At 39.1% G+C, this 16,808-nt stretch overlaps 1 protein-coding gene across 1 annotated transcript; it reads right to left on the bottom strand.

Moving 5' to 3' along the window:
* Positions 1 to 3,987: 3,987 nt before the first annotated feature.
* Positions 3,988 to 16,682, bottom strand: LOC144077542 (mucolipin-1-like). Its single transcript, XM_077605380.1, has 14 exons — positions 16,517 to 16,682; positions 13,682 to 13,938; positions 13,356 to 13,523; positions 11,913 to 12,069; positions 11,160 to 11,241; positions 10,868 to 10,964; positions 9,988 to 10,087; positions 9,792 to 9,898; positions 9,572 to 9,721; positions 9,403 to 9,504; positions 8,331 to 8,453; positions 6,807 to 7,013; positions 6,535 to 6,665; positions 3,988 to 5,355 (listed from the first exon to the last, which is right to left on the bottom strand). Exons 1-14 carry the CDS (start codon positions 16,545 to 16,547, stop codon positions 5,319 to 5,321), a joined length of 1,749 nt encoding a protein of 582 aa, XP_077461506.1. The 5' UTR covers positions 16,548 to 16,682; the 3' UTR covers positions 3,988 to 5,318.
* Between the last annotated feature and the right edge of the window lie 126 nt (positions 16,683 to 16,808).

Raw genomic sequence — 16,808 nt, forward strand, 5'->3', positions numbered from 1 at the left:
TTTAAAACGAATGAGTTTTTCATATATTTCAGAGATGCGGTAAACTAAGTGCACACTATTCATTCATTCATTCATTTTCTGAATTAGGGTCGCGGGGGGTGCTGGAGTCTTTCCCAGCTGCACCAAGCAGGGGACATCTTGAATCGGTGGCCAGCCAATCGCAGGGCACAAGGAGACAAACAACTATTTACACCCACGCTCACACCTAGGGGCAATTTAGAGTGCTCAACCATCCTACCCTGCATGTTTTTGTGATGTGGGAGGAAACCAGAGTACCCAGAGAAAACCCACATAAAACCAGAGAGACCATGCAAACTCCAGACAGTGAGGACCCACCTGGGATCGAACCCTCTTCAAGGATGTTTAAAGTGATCCATTGACGGTAATAGATGTCCAGTCCATTTTAACCTGGAGGGAGGACCCCCTCCCCCAGACAATGAGTAAAATAATTGGCCTATGAAGGGTTAAATGCAATCTTCCCTATGGTACAAGGCCCACAATTGCTGTTGCAGGCTGAAAGGCTTGTGTGAAAGCATTTCTTCTGCAGCTGCAGCTGCCGTCGACACAATAGACATCAGTGAATGGCCACGCACAAAGAGCAGCGCAACAACGCACTGGGAAAGAAGAATGGAATGGGATAAGACTCAAGTTATATTGGCGAAAAACTCTTTGAATTGATTGGGCTGTGTCATGTTTTGTTTGGGAGTTTGGTGGTGTGTGTGTAATGTGTGTCCCTTTACGCTTCCGTTCCTTATGTGATCATGTGTTTGATTGATAATCATCCCTTGTGCATCTATTTATAAAATGTTGGATTGTTCACTCTGTTTGGTCAGCTCGTCTCCCTGTCAATGTGTGTATGTTATATCCCTGTAAGGTTTGTTTCTTTATTGATTATTTTTGCTAAGTCCTGAGTTTGTAGGGCTTTTCTGTTAGTTCTTATTAAAAACCTCAGTTTTGTGAAACAGGACTTCTGTTTTTGTCTACTTCCTGCATCTTTGGCGTACATCCGAAGCACTTTTATGACAGGGTGAAAGAAAGCAGCCGTGTCGGAGCGGCATGTCTTTTGCAAGTGAGGATCTTTTAAAAATCTGCCAGTTGTTTTGCTGATTTTCTCCCAATTGACATATAAGTCTCCCTTGAATCTCCGAAAGATGTATTATTGAAATTTGCCTTTTTATCCTAGTCCAAAGTTTTCACTTGACTATGTTTACTGCAGAAAATGCACATAGGCGTAAAAGTAAATGACCATGATTTTGGTTATCAAAGATGTATAATGAAGTGGTACAATGAAACACGACTAACCCAAAGTACAAGTTTAAAGATAGACATTAAATGACAGGAACTGTGTTCATTCAAGAATTATTCCCAATTTATCAAATTGATGTTTGTTCTTTAGTGTTTTGAGGTGAGAATTCTTGCTCACCAGTCAAAAGCAAAAAAAATAAAAAATAAAAAAATATTACATTTTCTTTCAGTCTATGTAGATTCCTATTTCTTCTTTTGCCAAAACAGTCCTGAGAAATTTAGTAAGCAATTATATATTTCTGTCTGATCTAAAACATCTGATAAATGCTTCATCAAATACGGCTTTCCTGAACTACATCTTTAACTTGTATTTTCCACTCCTATATGTCGTGGTTTTTTTTTTAATTAAAAAAGAAAAATGCACCAAAAATAGCATGGGTGTGTTCCCACAAAATTATGAAGAAGTGATGACCTAAGTGTGTAAAATATCAACACCCTAAAAAAAACCATTTTAACAGTACCACAGACAGTTAGTACTAACTAGTTTTCTACTAACATAATCATCAATGCATTTTTCATCCACATTTTAAACAAGTGAGTTGCATTCACTCCCAGTAAATCTTTGCTCGCAAGATCAATCAAGAAACATTTTGAATGACAGCCCTTCCTTCAGGTGGTCCGGTGGTGCGAATGGTTAACAGGTCTGGGGTCCTGGGTTCAAATCCAGGTCACGTCCACCTGTGTGGAGTTTGCATGTTCTCCCCGGGCCTGCGTGGGTGTCCTCTGGCTACTCCGCTTTCCTCCCACATTCCAAAAAACAGGCATAGTAGGCTAATTGGACACTATATTGCCCTATTCACGGTATCTCCTGCCTCTGGCCTGGAGTCAGCTGGGATAGGCTCCAGCACCCCCCATGAGCCTAATGAGGATGAAGCGGTTCAGAAAATGAGATGAGATGAGTGTTTCCTTCAAAAACGTATATCTCAACGCACTGAAAACAGATTCCTGCAGAAAATGTGTAACTAACTTGTTTTGTGAGAGTGATAAATCCATTCTCGAGGCTGTTATTAAACAATCTGCTCGCCTTTGATATTTACGCAGATTGACTCACTAGGGAAGACCGTGCTGGGACAACGGGTGTGTTCCAGGGCAAGGACAGAGGAGAAAGCTTCGCTACATGCTGAGTTCAAACCACTATAAACCAGCGGTGGACCGTCAGGGCCTGCAAGGCTTCCTCTGCTGGCCGAAAAAGTATCTGAATCACAGACTGATGTTAATTATTTTTTGTCCATGAATACTTTTTAAATCATTCCAAATTGTCTGTCAGCTTCCTTTCATTGCTTTCCCCCTGGTTGTGCTGCTTCCAGATGTGTGTTTTCATATTTAAGCATTTAACCAATCACATTTCAGCCATTATTTGTTGCCAGGGTCAGAAATCTACCTGGAGGCCTTAACAATCAGTTCTGCAGGTCCTGCAGCAGGTGAAGGGAATCTATGGCTCGGGAGTCATGTGCAGCTCTTTTGATGGTTGCTTACTTGGCTTACTTAACGCGCTCCACGAGGGTTTTTTTCCTCCCAAATCAATGTCCGTTTTGAAGATGACGTAGAATAGTCGTGATTTTTTCTGGCCTTGATGCAATAAAACAGTGTGTTAGTCTACTAATTTTTTGCCAAATATTGAGTAACATTTTTACTTAGTATTCTACATCAACTCACCTTTATTCCAGGCCCTTTGACTCAATTAAAAGGTAACATTTGAAACACAAAGAATGCTTCATTGTCTCATCTCATTTTCTGAACTGCTTTAGCCTCATTAGGGTCGCGAGGGGTGCTGGAGCCTATCCCAGCTGACTCCAGGCCAGTAGCAGGGGACACCCTGAGTTGGTGGCCAGCCAATCGCAGGGCATAAGGAGACAAACAACCATTCACACTCACACTCATACCTAGGGGCAATTTAGTGTCCAATCAGCCTACCATGCATGTCTTTGGAATATGGGAGGAAAACAGAGCACCCAGAGAAAACCCACGCAGGCCTAAGGAAAACATGCAAACTGCACACATTTGGACCGAACTCGATTTGAACCCAGGTCCCCCCCACTGTGAGCCCGACGCGCTAACCACTCAGCTGCCGGGCCGCTCAGGTTATTATTGATGTTTTTTTTTCTCAATGTGTTGCAGCTGTAGCTGCAGTAAAGGTTTTATAGCCATAAAATAGTTCTTGAGGGTTGGATTGATTCAGACGTAGCACTACTGAAGGCCTCGATGTGGAATGCACGGCACACCACAAATAACCGTTGGCCTTCCATTGTGCAGCAGACAATGAAAACAATGCGCCACTTACTTGATAAACCACTAATTAGGGCGAGCGGGCCAGGCTAGAAGCGGAAAAGCATCTACAGCGCGTTACATAATGCATGATGATTTTAAGTTAAGTGGCGGGAAAGAATACGCACCACATTGCAGGAAATGATGATCTCATCCCATTTGATGAGATAATTCAATTTCTCTTCTCTATGTCGAGGAAAGACTGGCTGTAGAAATGGATCAAAGTTGTTGCCCACTCATATTTCAATGACGTTTTTGGATTCTTCTGCTGTGAACTTTAATTAGTTTGATGCTTGGAGACGTCAATGGCTGTCGTGCCTCTCAGCTCAAATGAATTGAACGAATATCACCATCAATGTCAGGCAATCAGTTAAATGTAAAGTTGATTCACAATGTAAAAAATGTAAGATGAGCAAATATAGCCCAGAGCACTTTATTCAGCAACATGTGTACAAAACCTCATGTTTCTACTAGTTTACATTTTGCCAAGTAGTGATCAAGTGTGGATTTTTGGTATTTAAAAAAAGCGAATATGCATAATATTATATTATTTTGAGATTTGTAATGTATCACTTAACTGAATTTCCCACAGGTTTGCTGAAATTACCACTTGAGGTTTTTTTCCAATAGAAATGAAGAGCATACAAACAGGAGAACCATTCAACTATTGTGCGTTTCACGTAATACAAAACAAAATATAAAATAGGCATGATGACAACTAAGGAAAACCTAAAAACAGAGAAAACAAAAAGAAAAATAACCACAGGAGGACCACAAAGTACATTGCCATTCATACCCAAGTTAATCTATTTGGCTGCTTGACGTTTGTCTTGCAATAATTCTGTAAGCTGTTCCATAAAAGGCATTTTCAGTAGAAATTAAGAGCGGTTTTCTTTGTTCTGTAATTCATGAAATAGTAAGTGCTTCACTAGTTTTTGAGTGAATAATAGAAAAATCTACTACAGCATACATGAAAAAAATGCTCATAAATCAAGAACATTTAATTAGTATCTGACTAAGGGTGTCTGGGTATATTTGAAAATATCCAAACACCCTTATTCAGATACTAATTAGATTATCTAGTCAGATTATTTAATTACCTAAATAAATGAAGATGGCTAGATGATTGTACTTGCAGAAAGTTCAAATTCTGGCATGAATTGAAGCATCTTCTTCAAAATAGATAACACGTTATTAAAACACTTTTTAAAATATTCTACATCTTGAGAATATTTGGGAAGCTCTGTCGTACTCTACATGACACTTTTGTGTGTCATTTAAAAGTGCATTGATGAATATATGCTAAAAATGGTGAGTTGTGGTCCAGTGGTGTTCTGTTCCTTCTGAAATACAAATTAAAAACCTAAAAAGTATTATAAAAATAGTCTCAAGTGACGATCCTGGTGGACGAAAACCTAAGAACACTTAACCCTGTAAGGAGGTCAACCCCTCCTAGCAACAGTAAATGTTGCATCAGTTTGGTGTGCTTTCATTGGCCAAAAAACTGAAATCTGCTAATAAATTAGCAGGTAAAAGTAATTCCTTGTGGAAGTAAATTTACAAAAAAACGACAACAAAAAACACTGACCTGGCCCAACTTTTGGCCATGAAATAAATACCTGTGCTTTTGTTATCCATAAAGCAGCTTTTTCATGCATTCTTCAGTGAGAATGTCAGTCTTTCAGCCGGGTGCTGAATAAAATGGCGGTATCAGAGGTGGGGTCCTGCTGGTTTAAGTGGATTCACGCTCAGTTCACCAGCAGGACGTCCTCATATGTTGTCATCCTGATGGAAATACAAAATCAAAGTTTGTGTGATGGCACAAACATAATAATTTAGGGTAATCGTCAATGACATCGTGTTTTATGTTCATAGTTTTTCAGATTTTTTGGTGTTTAAACTAGGGATGTCCCTGATCCGATCACATCATTTTCAGAAGATCGGATTAAAATGTTCGGGTTGCTAAAATGTAGCTACATGGTATTTTTACAATTTTTATTTTTATGGGCTCAAAAGCACACAAAAAATCAAGATGTAAAAGGATATTGTTAAAAAAAAGAAACAAAAAAAAATGATGCTACGCAACATAACAATCCATAGAAAAAAAAGAAAATGGAAGTAAACATCGTCATTTCAATTTTTTTTACCGTGATTAATCTCTGAAGTATGGAAATATTAGACATTTCGACGCTGTTTTTTTGTTCTTAATAAATTGCAGAGATATCAAATTGATACAGGTTAATCAGAGTCGAAAAAAAGGAAAAGCGTCTGAAATTTGCACATAGTATTTGCACAATGCGACTCGTGTGACTCATTGTTACGTGTCGGAACGTCGACGGAAGTAAATATGAAAAACTGTATATCTATCTGATTTATATCCATACATGAAAGAGGTAAAATTCGGAGCTGAAAAAAATGGGAATTGGCGTGTTCATACTGCATGAAAATATCAGCTACGGTGAAAAAAAATCAGAATTGAACTACAGTGTGATTGTGGACTAATGCCTAATGAGGTATGGTTTCACATTAATACTGAAATAAAGTAGAAAGAAACTGTAGAATTGTTAAGAGTTACGAATGGGAAGTTGACCTTTTAATCAAAACATCGTATCTTAAAAACCTAGCATCAGTCATTCGCTAAAAAATGGTGGTTAATTGTGCTCAAGTCAAAACATTAAAAGTATTAGTATTGCACCATCTACTGGAATATTGGTGATGTTCCTGTATTTACTGGATTGATAAGTGTTTTGCAACTGCATTGAAGAGCTCATCAGTTCAGTCAATATATAATTTCCTTCCAATAACTATTTTGTTTGAGGTATTTTAATGCGGAGCGTGCAAAGTGAGCTCTCTCAATGACTAAAAGAACCTGTATTGTTCTGTGTGACTTAACATTTATGGCATTTTTTCTCATGTTTACTTAAGGTAGTTGGGAAAATCAGACGGGAAAAGCTTAGTGGTTACCTGTCACAACAGCAGAAAAAGGAGCACGGCGAAGTCTCGAGGCCCCTGAACTTTCCGGAGCTCGGCGCGTCGGTGCACTCCGCGATGAACGCCTGCAGGTCCGTTATGTGGATGGGTTCCTGGGTTTGATGCTGTAAAAGCAGCATAGTTAGGAGTAACTTTTGATCAATAAGAGTGAACAAAATGATCTAATGTTCAACATGGATGCAAACTTGGTTTGGAAAGTTATAGCTTTTAAATTTTACTCATTAGTAATAACATTTGACAGCTACCTTGATGGCCTCATAAGCTCCAGTAATGAGCGCGATGAAGAGCGACAGCACCATGTAGATGAAAAGTGAAATGAAGCTGTACAGGTACACTTGGCTGAAAAGCCACACCAACGTGCTGCTCTCCTGCATCCCCGAGAAGGTCACGTACATGTCGTCGCCGTTGATGAGGGAAAAGAGGCATTCTGACACCATGGATAGCGACCGGAACTATGGCACAGTAAAGTAAAATGAGCTTTTTTTTAAACAAATTTCCCATCTCATGTATTAAAATCTACTTGTAGCTGCTTTGAAACATGACAGCAACGATACCAGACCATATTTTGGACACAAATACATGCGGAAAAAAAGACAGAAATGGCTTGATAACCAAAGTAGAGCCTAATTTGTCCTTTCTAAGGTGCCTTGGCGCTGTCCACAAAAATATAATCTAACTGACGATGCTGACTCGGAATGAGGATTGCTCGCGTATAGGTTTTCTGTTTTCTATTTGCCATGTGATCGTTCTATTATTCTGTTAACATGCACTAGTTAGCGTAGGACTAGAAAGCTAGAAATGATCATAAATTCTGGTGGTGATTTCACCAAAAAGTGGGCATTTTCTGATTGTTTTGAGTGTCGTTATTAATATTTACACTTGTGTGTATGTCACGGAGAGAATCATTTTCACATTTGCTTGCATAGTGCCATTTCAATGTTGCAAAAGCCAGGCTTTATCCATGTTGGAAAATTTTGACCCCAGATTTGTACATCGAGGATACAAATATTTTGCAGCGGTCACCCTTGCCTCACCTTTGTAACTCTACGTTAAAAAAGAGCGCGAGAGGAGGAAGAAAAATGTTGCTCTTTAAATCCTTGCGATGAGATGGCTTTATTTTTAGATGACCATTCAAACTTCTAATCTACTACGGATGTTGTTAAAAACATTCCCTGCAATTGACCCTGATAGACCGTTAATCTCAATTAAAATGGATGATACGCCTATGACAGCCAATGAGGAAAAATACATTTTGATAAAAGTCAATTTTTCAAAAGGCCAAATGAAGTCATTCACGTCCAAATAGAATTCAAACCACTTTAACTGGGAGTGTTGACAGTGAATGGACACATTACAGTAAAATTGACCATCACAAACTACATACCTGTCAACCTCTGCCGATAACTGCCCTTATAAATGATTATGATTCCCCTTACAAACCCCCAAAAAACCTTACAAACACCGTACGAGTCCCCCAAAAACCTTACAAACACCGTACGACTCGTACGGTGTTTGTAAGGTTTTTTGGGGGTTTGTAAGGGGAATCATAATCATTTATAAGGGCAGTTATCGGCAGAGGTTGACAGGTATGCAAACATCCTATCCGTTCTGATCGAAGGTCTATTGTCATCAATGGCAGTTCATGCTAAAGAAATCCAAACAAAGCATTTCCCACCCGAATATAATTTATATTAAAGGTGCACCAATCACAATTTGCTTGACTTATGATCCCATGATATCAGTATGTTGACAAAAATGAGGAGCAATACCTTGACATGGTACGGTCCCAGCACGATCCAACCACAGAAGCAGTAGCCCAGATAGATGACGGCCACGCAGCAACAGAAGCGAATGACGTTGGGGAAGGCGGCTCTCAGAGTGACGATTAAAATCTAAACAACAACATGAAGAGAAATACCTCAAATTGTCAATGTGAAGCAACTATGATCCTGTGAGAGGCAGGAATCATAAATCGTGTGCATTGACGTCATGCTTTTCACTAAAACAAAATGTATGGACTTTGAGGACTTAATGTTACTCTAACCTATTTTTTCAATACAAATTTCCCTCCCAGAAATGCAACTAATACTCCAGTGCAACTTATCGTTTTTTCCTCTTCATTGTGTACCCTTTGGCTAGTGTGACTTGTAGTCTGAAAAGATATTTGTTGTTTTCCTTTTTCAAAAAATGAAAATAATATAATAAAGAATTATATGAGATTTAAATATTTTACCTACAGAAGGCAGTTTCCAGTACGCCCGTTTGTATTGAAATCAAGGCCAAACTCATGAACAAATAAAGGGATTATCATCAAATTTGCAGGTTGTTTTTTAATTAAGAAAGTAATTGGTGGTTAAATTTTGGGGAAACGAGGTCTCAGTGGTCAAAAAAGGAATTTCGCCACCAAATGATAAGTGATTATCCTCAAACTCAAATTTGCCAGGTAGGTCATATGATGAGAGACAAAAGGGTCATTGGGGTAAAAATATAGTGTTGCTTAGGTGGAGGTTTGCCCTCCTTTTAAATAAAAAAAAGATAAACAAATAAAAAATATTTCAATTATTAAGAGGCTCCGAAGGAACATCAATTTGATTCAATGATTGATTTGCTCATTGATTTGTTGTCGATTAATGATGGTAGTTTCTCTGCAATTGAGGACGCTAGATGCCCAATCCATTATGATCAATGGATTGGACATCTAGCGACGTCAACGGCAGGCAAATGACTTAAATATTTCTATGGGTTGGCCGACATTACGTCCCTCTGAAGAACCCATCCGTAGAACGTGGTTCACGACAAAGATGAGTTTGCAAAGAGATGAATAATGCAAGTGTCGCTTACGTTGTACTTCTGGAAGAAAGTGAGGTAGCGGATAACCCCCACCCACACCAAGAGGGTGGAGGTCCCTAAGAGGATTCCGCATAGATCATAGGAAGACATATTCTGCCAAGTGAGAAGAGAAAAGATGAATGAGACACATTTAAAGTAAAAATGTTCCATTGCCACTTACCTTGGACTCAATGCCAATCTTGATGACAGTTCCAACGATGGTGAGGATGTCGCTGGCGATGAGGAGCAGGTACCAGCCGTTGATGAACTCCAGACGGTCAGCCCAGCACACTTTGCGATTCAGGTTATCTTTAAAGAACCGTACAAACTCCTGACAAACAAACTGTTAGTGTAAAACGGAACAGGCGTTTCAGGTGGAATTTTCCAAAAGCCGTGCTTACCTGCTGAAGTATGATGCCTCGGAGTATGGAGCGCCCACAGAGCATCAAAGACAGCATGCACACGAGCGCCACGGCGACATCGAAAGCCACGCGGGTGTAGTTCTCAGCTAGGGAAGGAAATCGAATAGCCGCCATTAAGATGAGTGGATTTGTGTTTGAAGTCGTGTTTTTCTGCGTGCAGGATGAGGCTGCTCACCCTGTCCGGACACGCTAGGATATTTGCACTCCTTTAGGAACGCTTGATTCTCCAGTCGTATTTTCACTTTGCCGCTGTGAGCTTTGTTGTCCAGCACGATCTACATGACATTAGGCAAAAGGCGAGTCTAAATAAATGACACTGGGGAAAATGTTCAGAAGAAATATAGGAAAATAAACGTTTTAATGCGCCAAAAATTGGCATGCTGACTCCAAAATTGCAGTCAGGTTTTTTCCCCTTTCAGAGTTTGCCTACTATGCTGTAATTACATGCACACATATTTTATGTATGTCAATATTTAAAAAATAATAATAAAATCATTACAACGCTAAGTATACTGTATTTTTATATTTCTTATCATTCAAAACGTTGACGGGATAAAGAAAAAGTGAGATATATATATATACACGCACACACACATATAAACACACATATAAACGCATATATTGACTTTTTCCTTATTATACAGAAGAGCTAGAATTGGATCAAACCGTAAGAATAAGCAGCTAATGCGAAATTATTTGAATGAAATTAAAAGTAGCGATTGGTGATAAACTGAAAGTTGTAGTGCAATCACTAAAGCAAGTACAGTAATCCCTTGTTTATCACGGTCAATAGGTTCCAAGGTGAATAATGGTGATGTAGGACAGTTTTTAATGGTGTCTATTTAGTATTATTTTGACTTTTAAACCCCTCTCTGTACTATTATTTAACTATTTTTACTCTTCTCGTGTGACTTGTCCCCCACTCCCATTTCATGTTTGTATTATTGTTTCTAGCCTATAAAGTTTTCATATATATTTGGCAGATCCTATTACAATATCGTGAATCCGTGATAGTCCATTCGCAAAGTGCCAAGATATTGCTGTCATTTGCTTACCTTGATGAAAAAAGTGTAGCAGTCGGGGATCTCATTGTTGATAATGGTCTGCACATTAATGGCCTTCAGCTGAAACTCAATGGTGACATTGATAAACCTGACAGTGAGACAAGGCCACAAGTTTAATATTCTAAAAAAAAAACAGTGACCTGAAAATGACACACAATCCAGTGGCTGGATCATGGATGTGTCGCACTGATAATAAATACATGGAATGACACCTGATAAAATCAATGCTGTAATGGAGGAGCCCTGCGGTAAAGTCAAAGCCATGTGAAAAATGAAGCCTTACTTGTGGAACTTGAGTGTAAAGTTCTTGTACGAGGTGGTCAGCGGTGTTGGGGGCTCCGACATGGGGTTCACTCCGACACAGTCTGGGGAAGGAAGAGAGATCAAGCTGAGTAAATATGGCCATAAAATAAATGTTGGCAGAGCATGTTTGCGCAGGATTATGTATGAGGAAAGCAACATTTTTGTGCTGACATTTTTACACACATACCTTAGTGCTGAATTTCAACCTTAACATTTCTTTGACTATGTCAATGTTAGAACAAAAGTTAATGGTTTCTCCAAAAACATTAGAAAAAGCCCAATTCAATCCCACTGATACATTTAAATGCAACATCCACATCTTTCTGTTTCACATTTCAAGACATTCCTTCAAAAATTGACACTTTTCCCGTTTTACTAACCGTCTCTAGTTTGGATCAAAAAGTCACCATCAACATTGCCCCAAAATTCCTCAAACATTTTCTACTCCAAATATACAATACAATTGTTTATTTCATACTCAATTAGACTTCCGATTTATCAAACGTGTCCAATCAGTTCATTCAAGTCAAATAAATCTGCTTAAATAGTTTTAATTCCGGAACAAATTGACTAATTGCTTCGGTACTATCAAAATTTGTTCGCCAATGACGACGAGAGCCGTCTAATTCATGGGGTCTTCCACTGAAACGTTATCATTTGCTGCACCTCCAAAATGTCCTATTACAGAAGAAGAATTAAAAAAATACTATGAAATAGCAGCTTCACGTTGCACCTGTCATGATACGCGGATCAATGGTGAAGGTGTCGTTGGCAGGGTCGATGCGGCCCTTCTTGTAGTACTGCTGGCAGAGGGAGAGAGCGCTCCCATTCACACCGACGCCGTAGACGTATGCATAACGTCCCACGGTGGTCTCAGGCAGGGCCAGGTACTGGAACGTCATACACAGAATTATGAGTTAAATATATCTTGAAGCAACCATGCTGTTTTAAACCACGCATTTAATGTATAAAATGTATTTACAGTGGTACCTCGACATACAATCTTAATCCGTTCCAGTACTGAGATCGTATGTCGAGCTTTTCATAACTCGAGCGAACGTTTGCCATTGAAATGAATTAAAAACAAATTAATTTGTTCCAACCCTCTGAAAAAACACCAAAAACAGAGTATTGGATTGGAAAAAATGTTTTATTTCTTCTAATTCGCCATCGATTGACAAAGTAACACATAACTAGTGGTTTAATAGTAATAAAATGTGTTTAATAGAAGTAAAATTAGACGCATTTCGCAGAGGGTAGAGACAGCGACATACAGGGAGGCGGGGGGGATGTTCGGGGGGACTTTATCCACAACGCACTCGTAAACGAACAAACACATTTAAATTAACTTGGATTCATATATACAGACACACTCAAACATACGTTTAATGTAACTTTACACAAAACTGAATTCTAATTTTGTTTTAATCTTTTTTTACCTTTGTTTTCCGGGTTTGCCGTTTGCCACGCCTCCACCCTCATGTTCGCTATCAATGGGCTGTTTGCTGCTGTATTCCCTTCAAAATATTCCGAAAATGATGCACACAAATGTCCTCACAATAGGATACCGCACGACCACTTGCCAACGAGAAGTAGTCTTGAATGAGCGATCGCGGGAGCTAACAGGCTAATGAAGGAATAACACTGAAAAAATGCAACAGCTCAGCCTACCCACGTATTGATTGTGGGTAATGAAGTTTTATTCTGAGAAAGGGTGCCATTGGCTATCGGTGTTGTGTGCATGAGTATACTTCATTAGCCAGAAAGCCCTCTTTTTGCCCGCGCATGCGCGTTGTGCGTTTCCTGGTCGATGCGTAGGAAAAACGAGTCTGAATAAATCGTTCAGTGCTCGTAGATATGTGTTATACACGAAAGAGATGCGGCAAAAAAAGACAGTGCGCTACAATGATAAACAGCTTCTCATGTCATGGCCACCTGGCTTGGTCGCATCTCGAAATTTTGATCGTATCTCGGGCGAATTATTCGATCGAAATTTTCAACGTACCGCGAGCATGTCGTAGGTAGAGCTGATCGTAGGTCGAGGTACCACTGTATGTCTAAAATGTCTTTTCTGTGTCTGTATTCTCACCCTCTTGCTGCTGTGACAGTGAAATTTCCCGAATACGGGATGAATAAAGTTATCTAATCTAATCTATTTTAATCTAATCTAATTTACCTGGTCCACAGCATAGAAGATATGCTCGTAAACATCCTTTTGGGTATACACGGCCAAAGAATTGTCAGATGACTCATCAAAGTCTTTGAGGAAAAGATATTTGAACGTCATAGTGTTCTCCTCCTTGAAATTCACCACCACTTGGTTGCTTAGGCCAAACAGCACCAACTAGAGAGATTAGAAGGAAAAAAATGGGGTCAAAGATGACCTTAGGTGACAAACATTGTGTCTCGGGGGGCCAGATCCGGCCGGCCACATCACTTTGCACGGGCTGCAAAAGTAAATTATTTGTCGACTGCATGTTTGAAAAATGATGGGTTTTCTACCTGAGCAGTGACAATGATGATTTTCAGCAGCTGCAGGATGAGCTTGAAAGGTTTGCGCCCCTTAGCGTGGTATTTGTCACACGGGCTCATGAAGAAGTACTTAAGTTTCCTGCGGATGGCCTCCTCGCATCGTTCGGAGGTAACCCAATGGCCTGGGGCCGTGTCGCTAGGGAAATGGTGGTGGTTGCTGCAGTGGTTGTTACTCAGCGATACGTGTTCCCCACTGTTGTCCGTGGAGCTGTAGCGGCTCTCTTGTTCTGTAAAAATTTCAGATAAATGTGGAGATTACACAGGACAAAATGTTCTGTTTTCAAGAAAAAACATGTCCACTATTCTTTACCGTCTCAAGCATTTTACACATGAATCATTTGTCATCTCCTCTGACTTGGTCTGCACGAAAGACTACTGTACAAAAACAACCAAACAAAAAGTGTTTTTTTTGCCTTCAATTATGCAGCAACAGCAACTTTCTATATTAAAATGAAACCCAATTCCGTGGCAATACACTACACGCAGAACACAAATTAATATTCTTATAAAAAGAGATACTGCAAAAGTCATACAATGTAAATAGACAGATATTAAGATTAGAACATTAGTATATAATCCAGGATTGTGCAAAATATGATAGACTATATTTTTGGAAAGGGATATTAGAAAAAAAAGGTTAGAAAAATTAACATGACTGTGCGTAACCTGCTTACAATCCTTAAAGGATACTAATATATAAATGGGGACAGACATTATTTGACATTTTTAGTTATTTCATTTTAAGATGTGCTTATGTACCCATTTATCTGATTATTTTTAGTTAGTAAGAAGAAAAAGTCAATAAATCCCAGCTCACAAACAAGGCCAACCATGCCTTATCCATATCACATGGTTTCGATCACGAGGCCAGTAAATGCAACAGGCCCGTTCCGTACCCTCTGGCGTGGCAACACAAAATACTAAATATGAACCATTTTTACATTTGTCATCAAACCATACAAAGAGCTGATTCAACTTCCTGCATGAAAATGAGAAGTGTATCATTGACGTGCCACAAAAAGACAAAAAGCGAAAGAAAGTAGTAAAAAGACAATAGACAGAAACCACACTCATTCTACTATATATGTTAACTTTTTAGCTCAGAACTCAGAAAATGCAAACAAAAATAGTCAACCAGGTCAAATTTATTAAAATGTATAACTAAGGTCATTGGGAAGTACCGTATTCTGGGCTATAAGTCGCAATTTTTTCATCATCTGACTGGGCCTGCGACAAGTACTCAAGTATGACAGAAATATCTTTTTTTCCTATGCCAAACAACAGCCTTTTATGACAAAAAAAGCGTGTAAACGGAGCATTTCTTGAGGAGGTACCAGCGGAGCCCACTTTAATACTAATCTGATTTGTCATATCAGGACAATTCTATTGGAGTCAAGGTACTATATTAAATGCATTGTCAATTGCTTTCAACACAAGAGGGTGGGTGTTTAAATTTTTGCAATTCACAATCCTCTCCTGATATTTCTGACAAATTCAACAACAACGCGATAAAAAGATGCTGACTGGCTTGAAAAAGAGCAAAAAACGAGTTCATCAGATGAGTGTTTTAATGACGGTGTGTGGAGTCGGCAACCTTTGCGTGCCAGAGGAGAAGGACAAGAATTCAAACACTTAAGATTTCTTGCAGACAAAAGAGAAGGAGGCACAGTCGACGCATATCTCCCATCAAGGGAACGTGCCGATTGTTGCGCCCGATGGAAATTGGACAAAACAAAACCAGAGCGCACGCCAATCCTTGATGAACACCATCACTCAAGCGGAGTACACGCCGCAGAAATATCTGGCTCTTCGGGTTCCTGACCGTCTACGGAGCGGGGTCAGAAATGGTGACCGAGCCGCATGCCTGTCAATCAAAATGGCCTACAAGCTGCAATCAGCAACCAGCATCTCGTAGCCAGAAGTCAAATATGAGCTTGCAATTACAGCTACAAAAATGGAATACCTTGTCAAAAAGTGGTAAACAGCCTGTTTTTTGTGTTTTCTTTTAAATGAACTTTCACAAATTTTGTGTAAAAATATCCAGGCAAAACACTTTTCATTCAAACCTAATAAGTCAACAAAAAACTTTGTACTACATACTTACTTACTTCTTTTTATTACTGTTGAACAAATCCAGTGATAGAAATCAGTCAGTCAGTATGATATGATGCAACAATTTGCACAATGTCCATCATTGTATCTATCTTCTGCTTTTTACAATAATTTAATAACGTAATACTAAATTATACTTCCGTATTAGTTATTTCATTGTTAAACCATGCAGGTGTACTGAAGAAATCCCAAAGTCATAACAATATTGACTTAAATGAGGTCAGTCCAGAGAAAACAAAGTTGAGTCTGTTATCCACATAGTCAATTTTTGTGTTCTGCCCGGCCTTGCGTGGGTTTTCTTTGGGTGCTCCGGATTGCATTACCACAGAAATCCATCCATTTGAAACACATTGACGTATTTTCACGTTATTACAGTCTTTCAATCTCAAAGTTCACGAATAATATACTACCAGGTTAGACAGAAAATCCTGATTTAAAAAAAAACTTTTATTCAGCAGGTATGACGATGTGGTGGTGAAAAGAAATGAAAAATCTCAATAATGCCATTTGTTTGATCAAAAGCTGACTAGTGTTGTTGTGACTGGTAAAAAAGACAAAACATCGCGACACATATAACGACAATTAATCATACTAAACTGTAATATTGAAATTCAATACATAGACCGTTAAACAGCACGAAAACATTGTCGAAATAAGTCACGCGTAGACAAAAGATGTCGGAATTTACATTACCTGGGCTGTCATGTTGTTCGACCTCTGACATCTTGATCTTTTTATAACGAATACATTTAATTCCTGTAACTAAAAGAAAGAGTTGTTTACTCTTCGTACAGTACTTGTTCAAGTTCGAGGGCTGAGCCTGCGAATCGGCTGTCGGCAGCTCGAATCGTTTCCGGTCTGGAGTCACGTGGCTAGCGGCCACGTGACCAAAGCAATTGTTGAAAAAAGCAAAAGACCATAGATATCATATGTACGTATATTTAAATTTGGAGGAAAATCGCTCATCTTGAATTGCGACAAAAGA

The sequence above is a fragment of the Stigmatopora argus genome, chromosome 7 (assembly GCF_051989625.1).
Source record: "Stigmatopora argus isolate UIUO_Sarg chromosome 7, RoL_Sarg_1.0, whole genome shotgun sequence".
Classification (NCBI taxonomy): domain Eukaryota; kingdom Metazoa; phylum Chordata; class Actinopteri; order Syngnathiformes; family Syngnathidae; genus Stigmatopora; species Stigmatopora argus.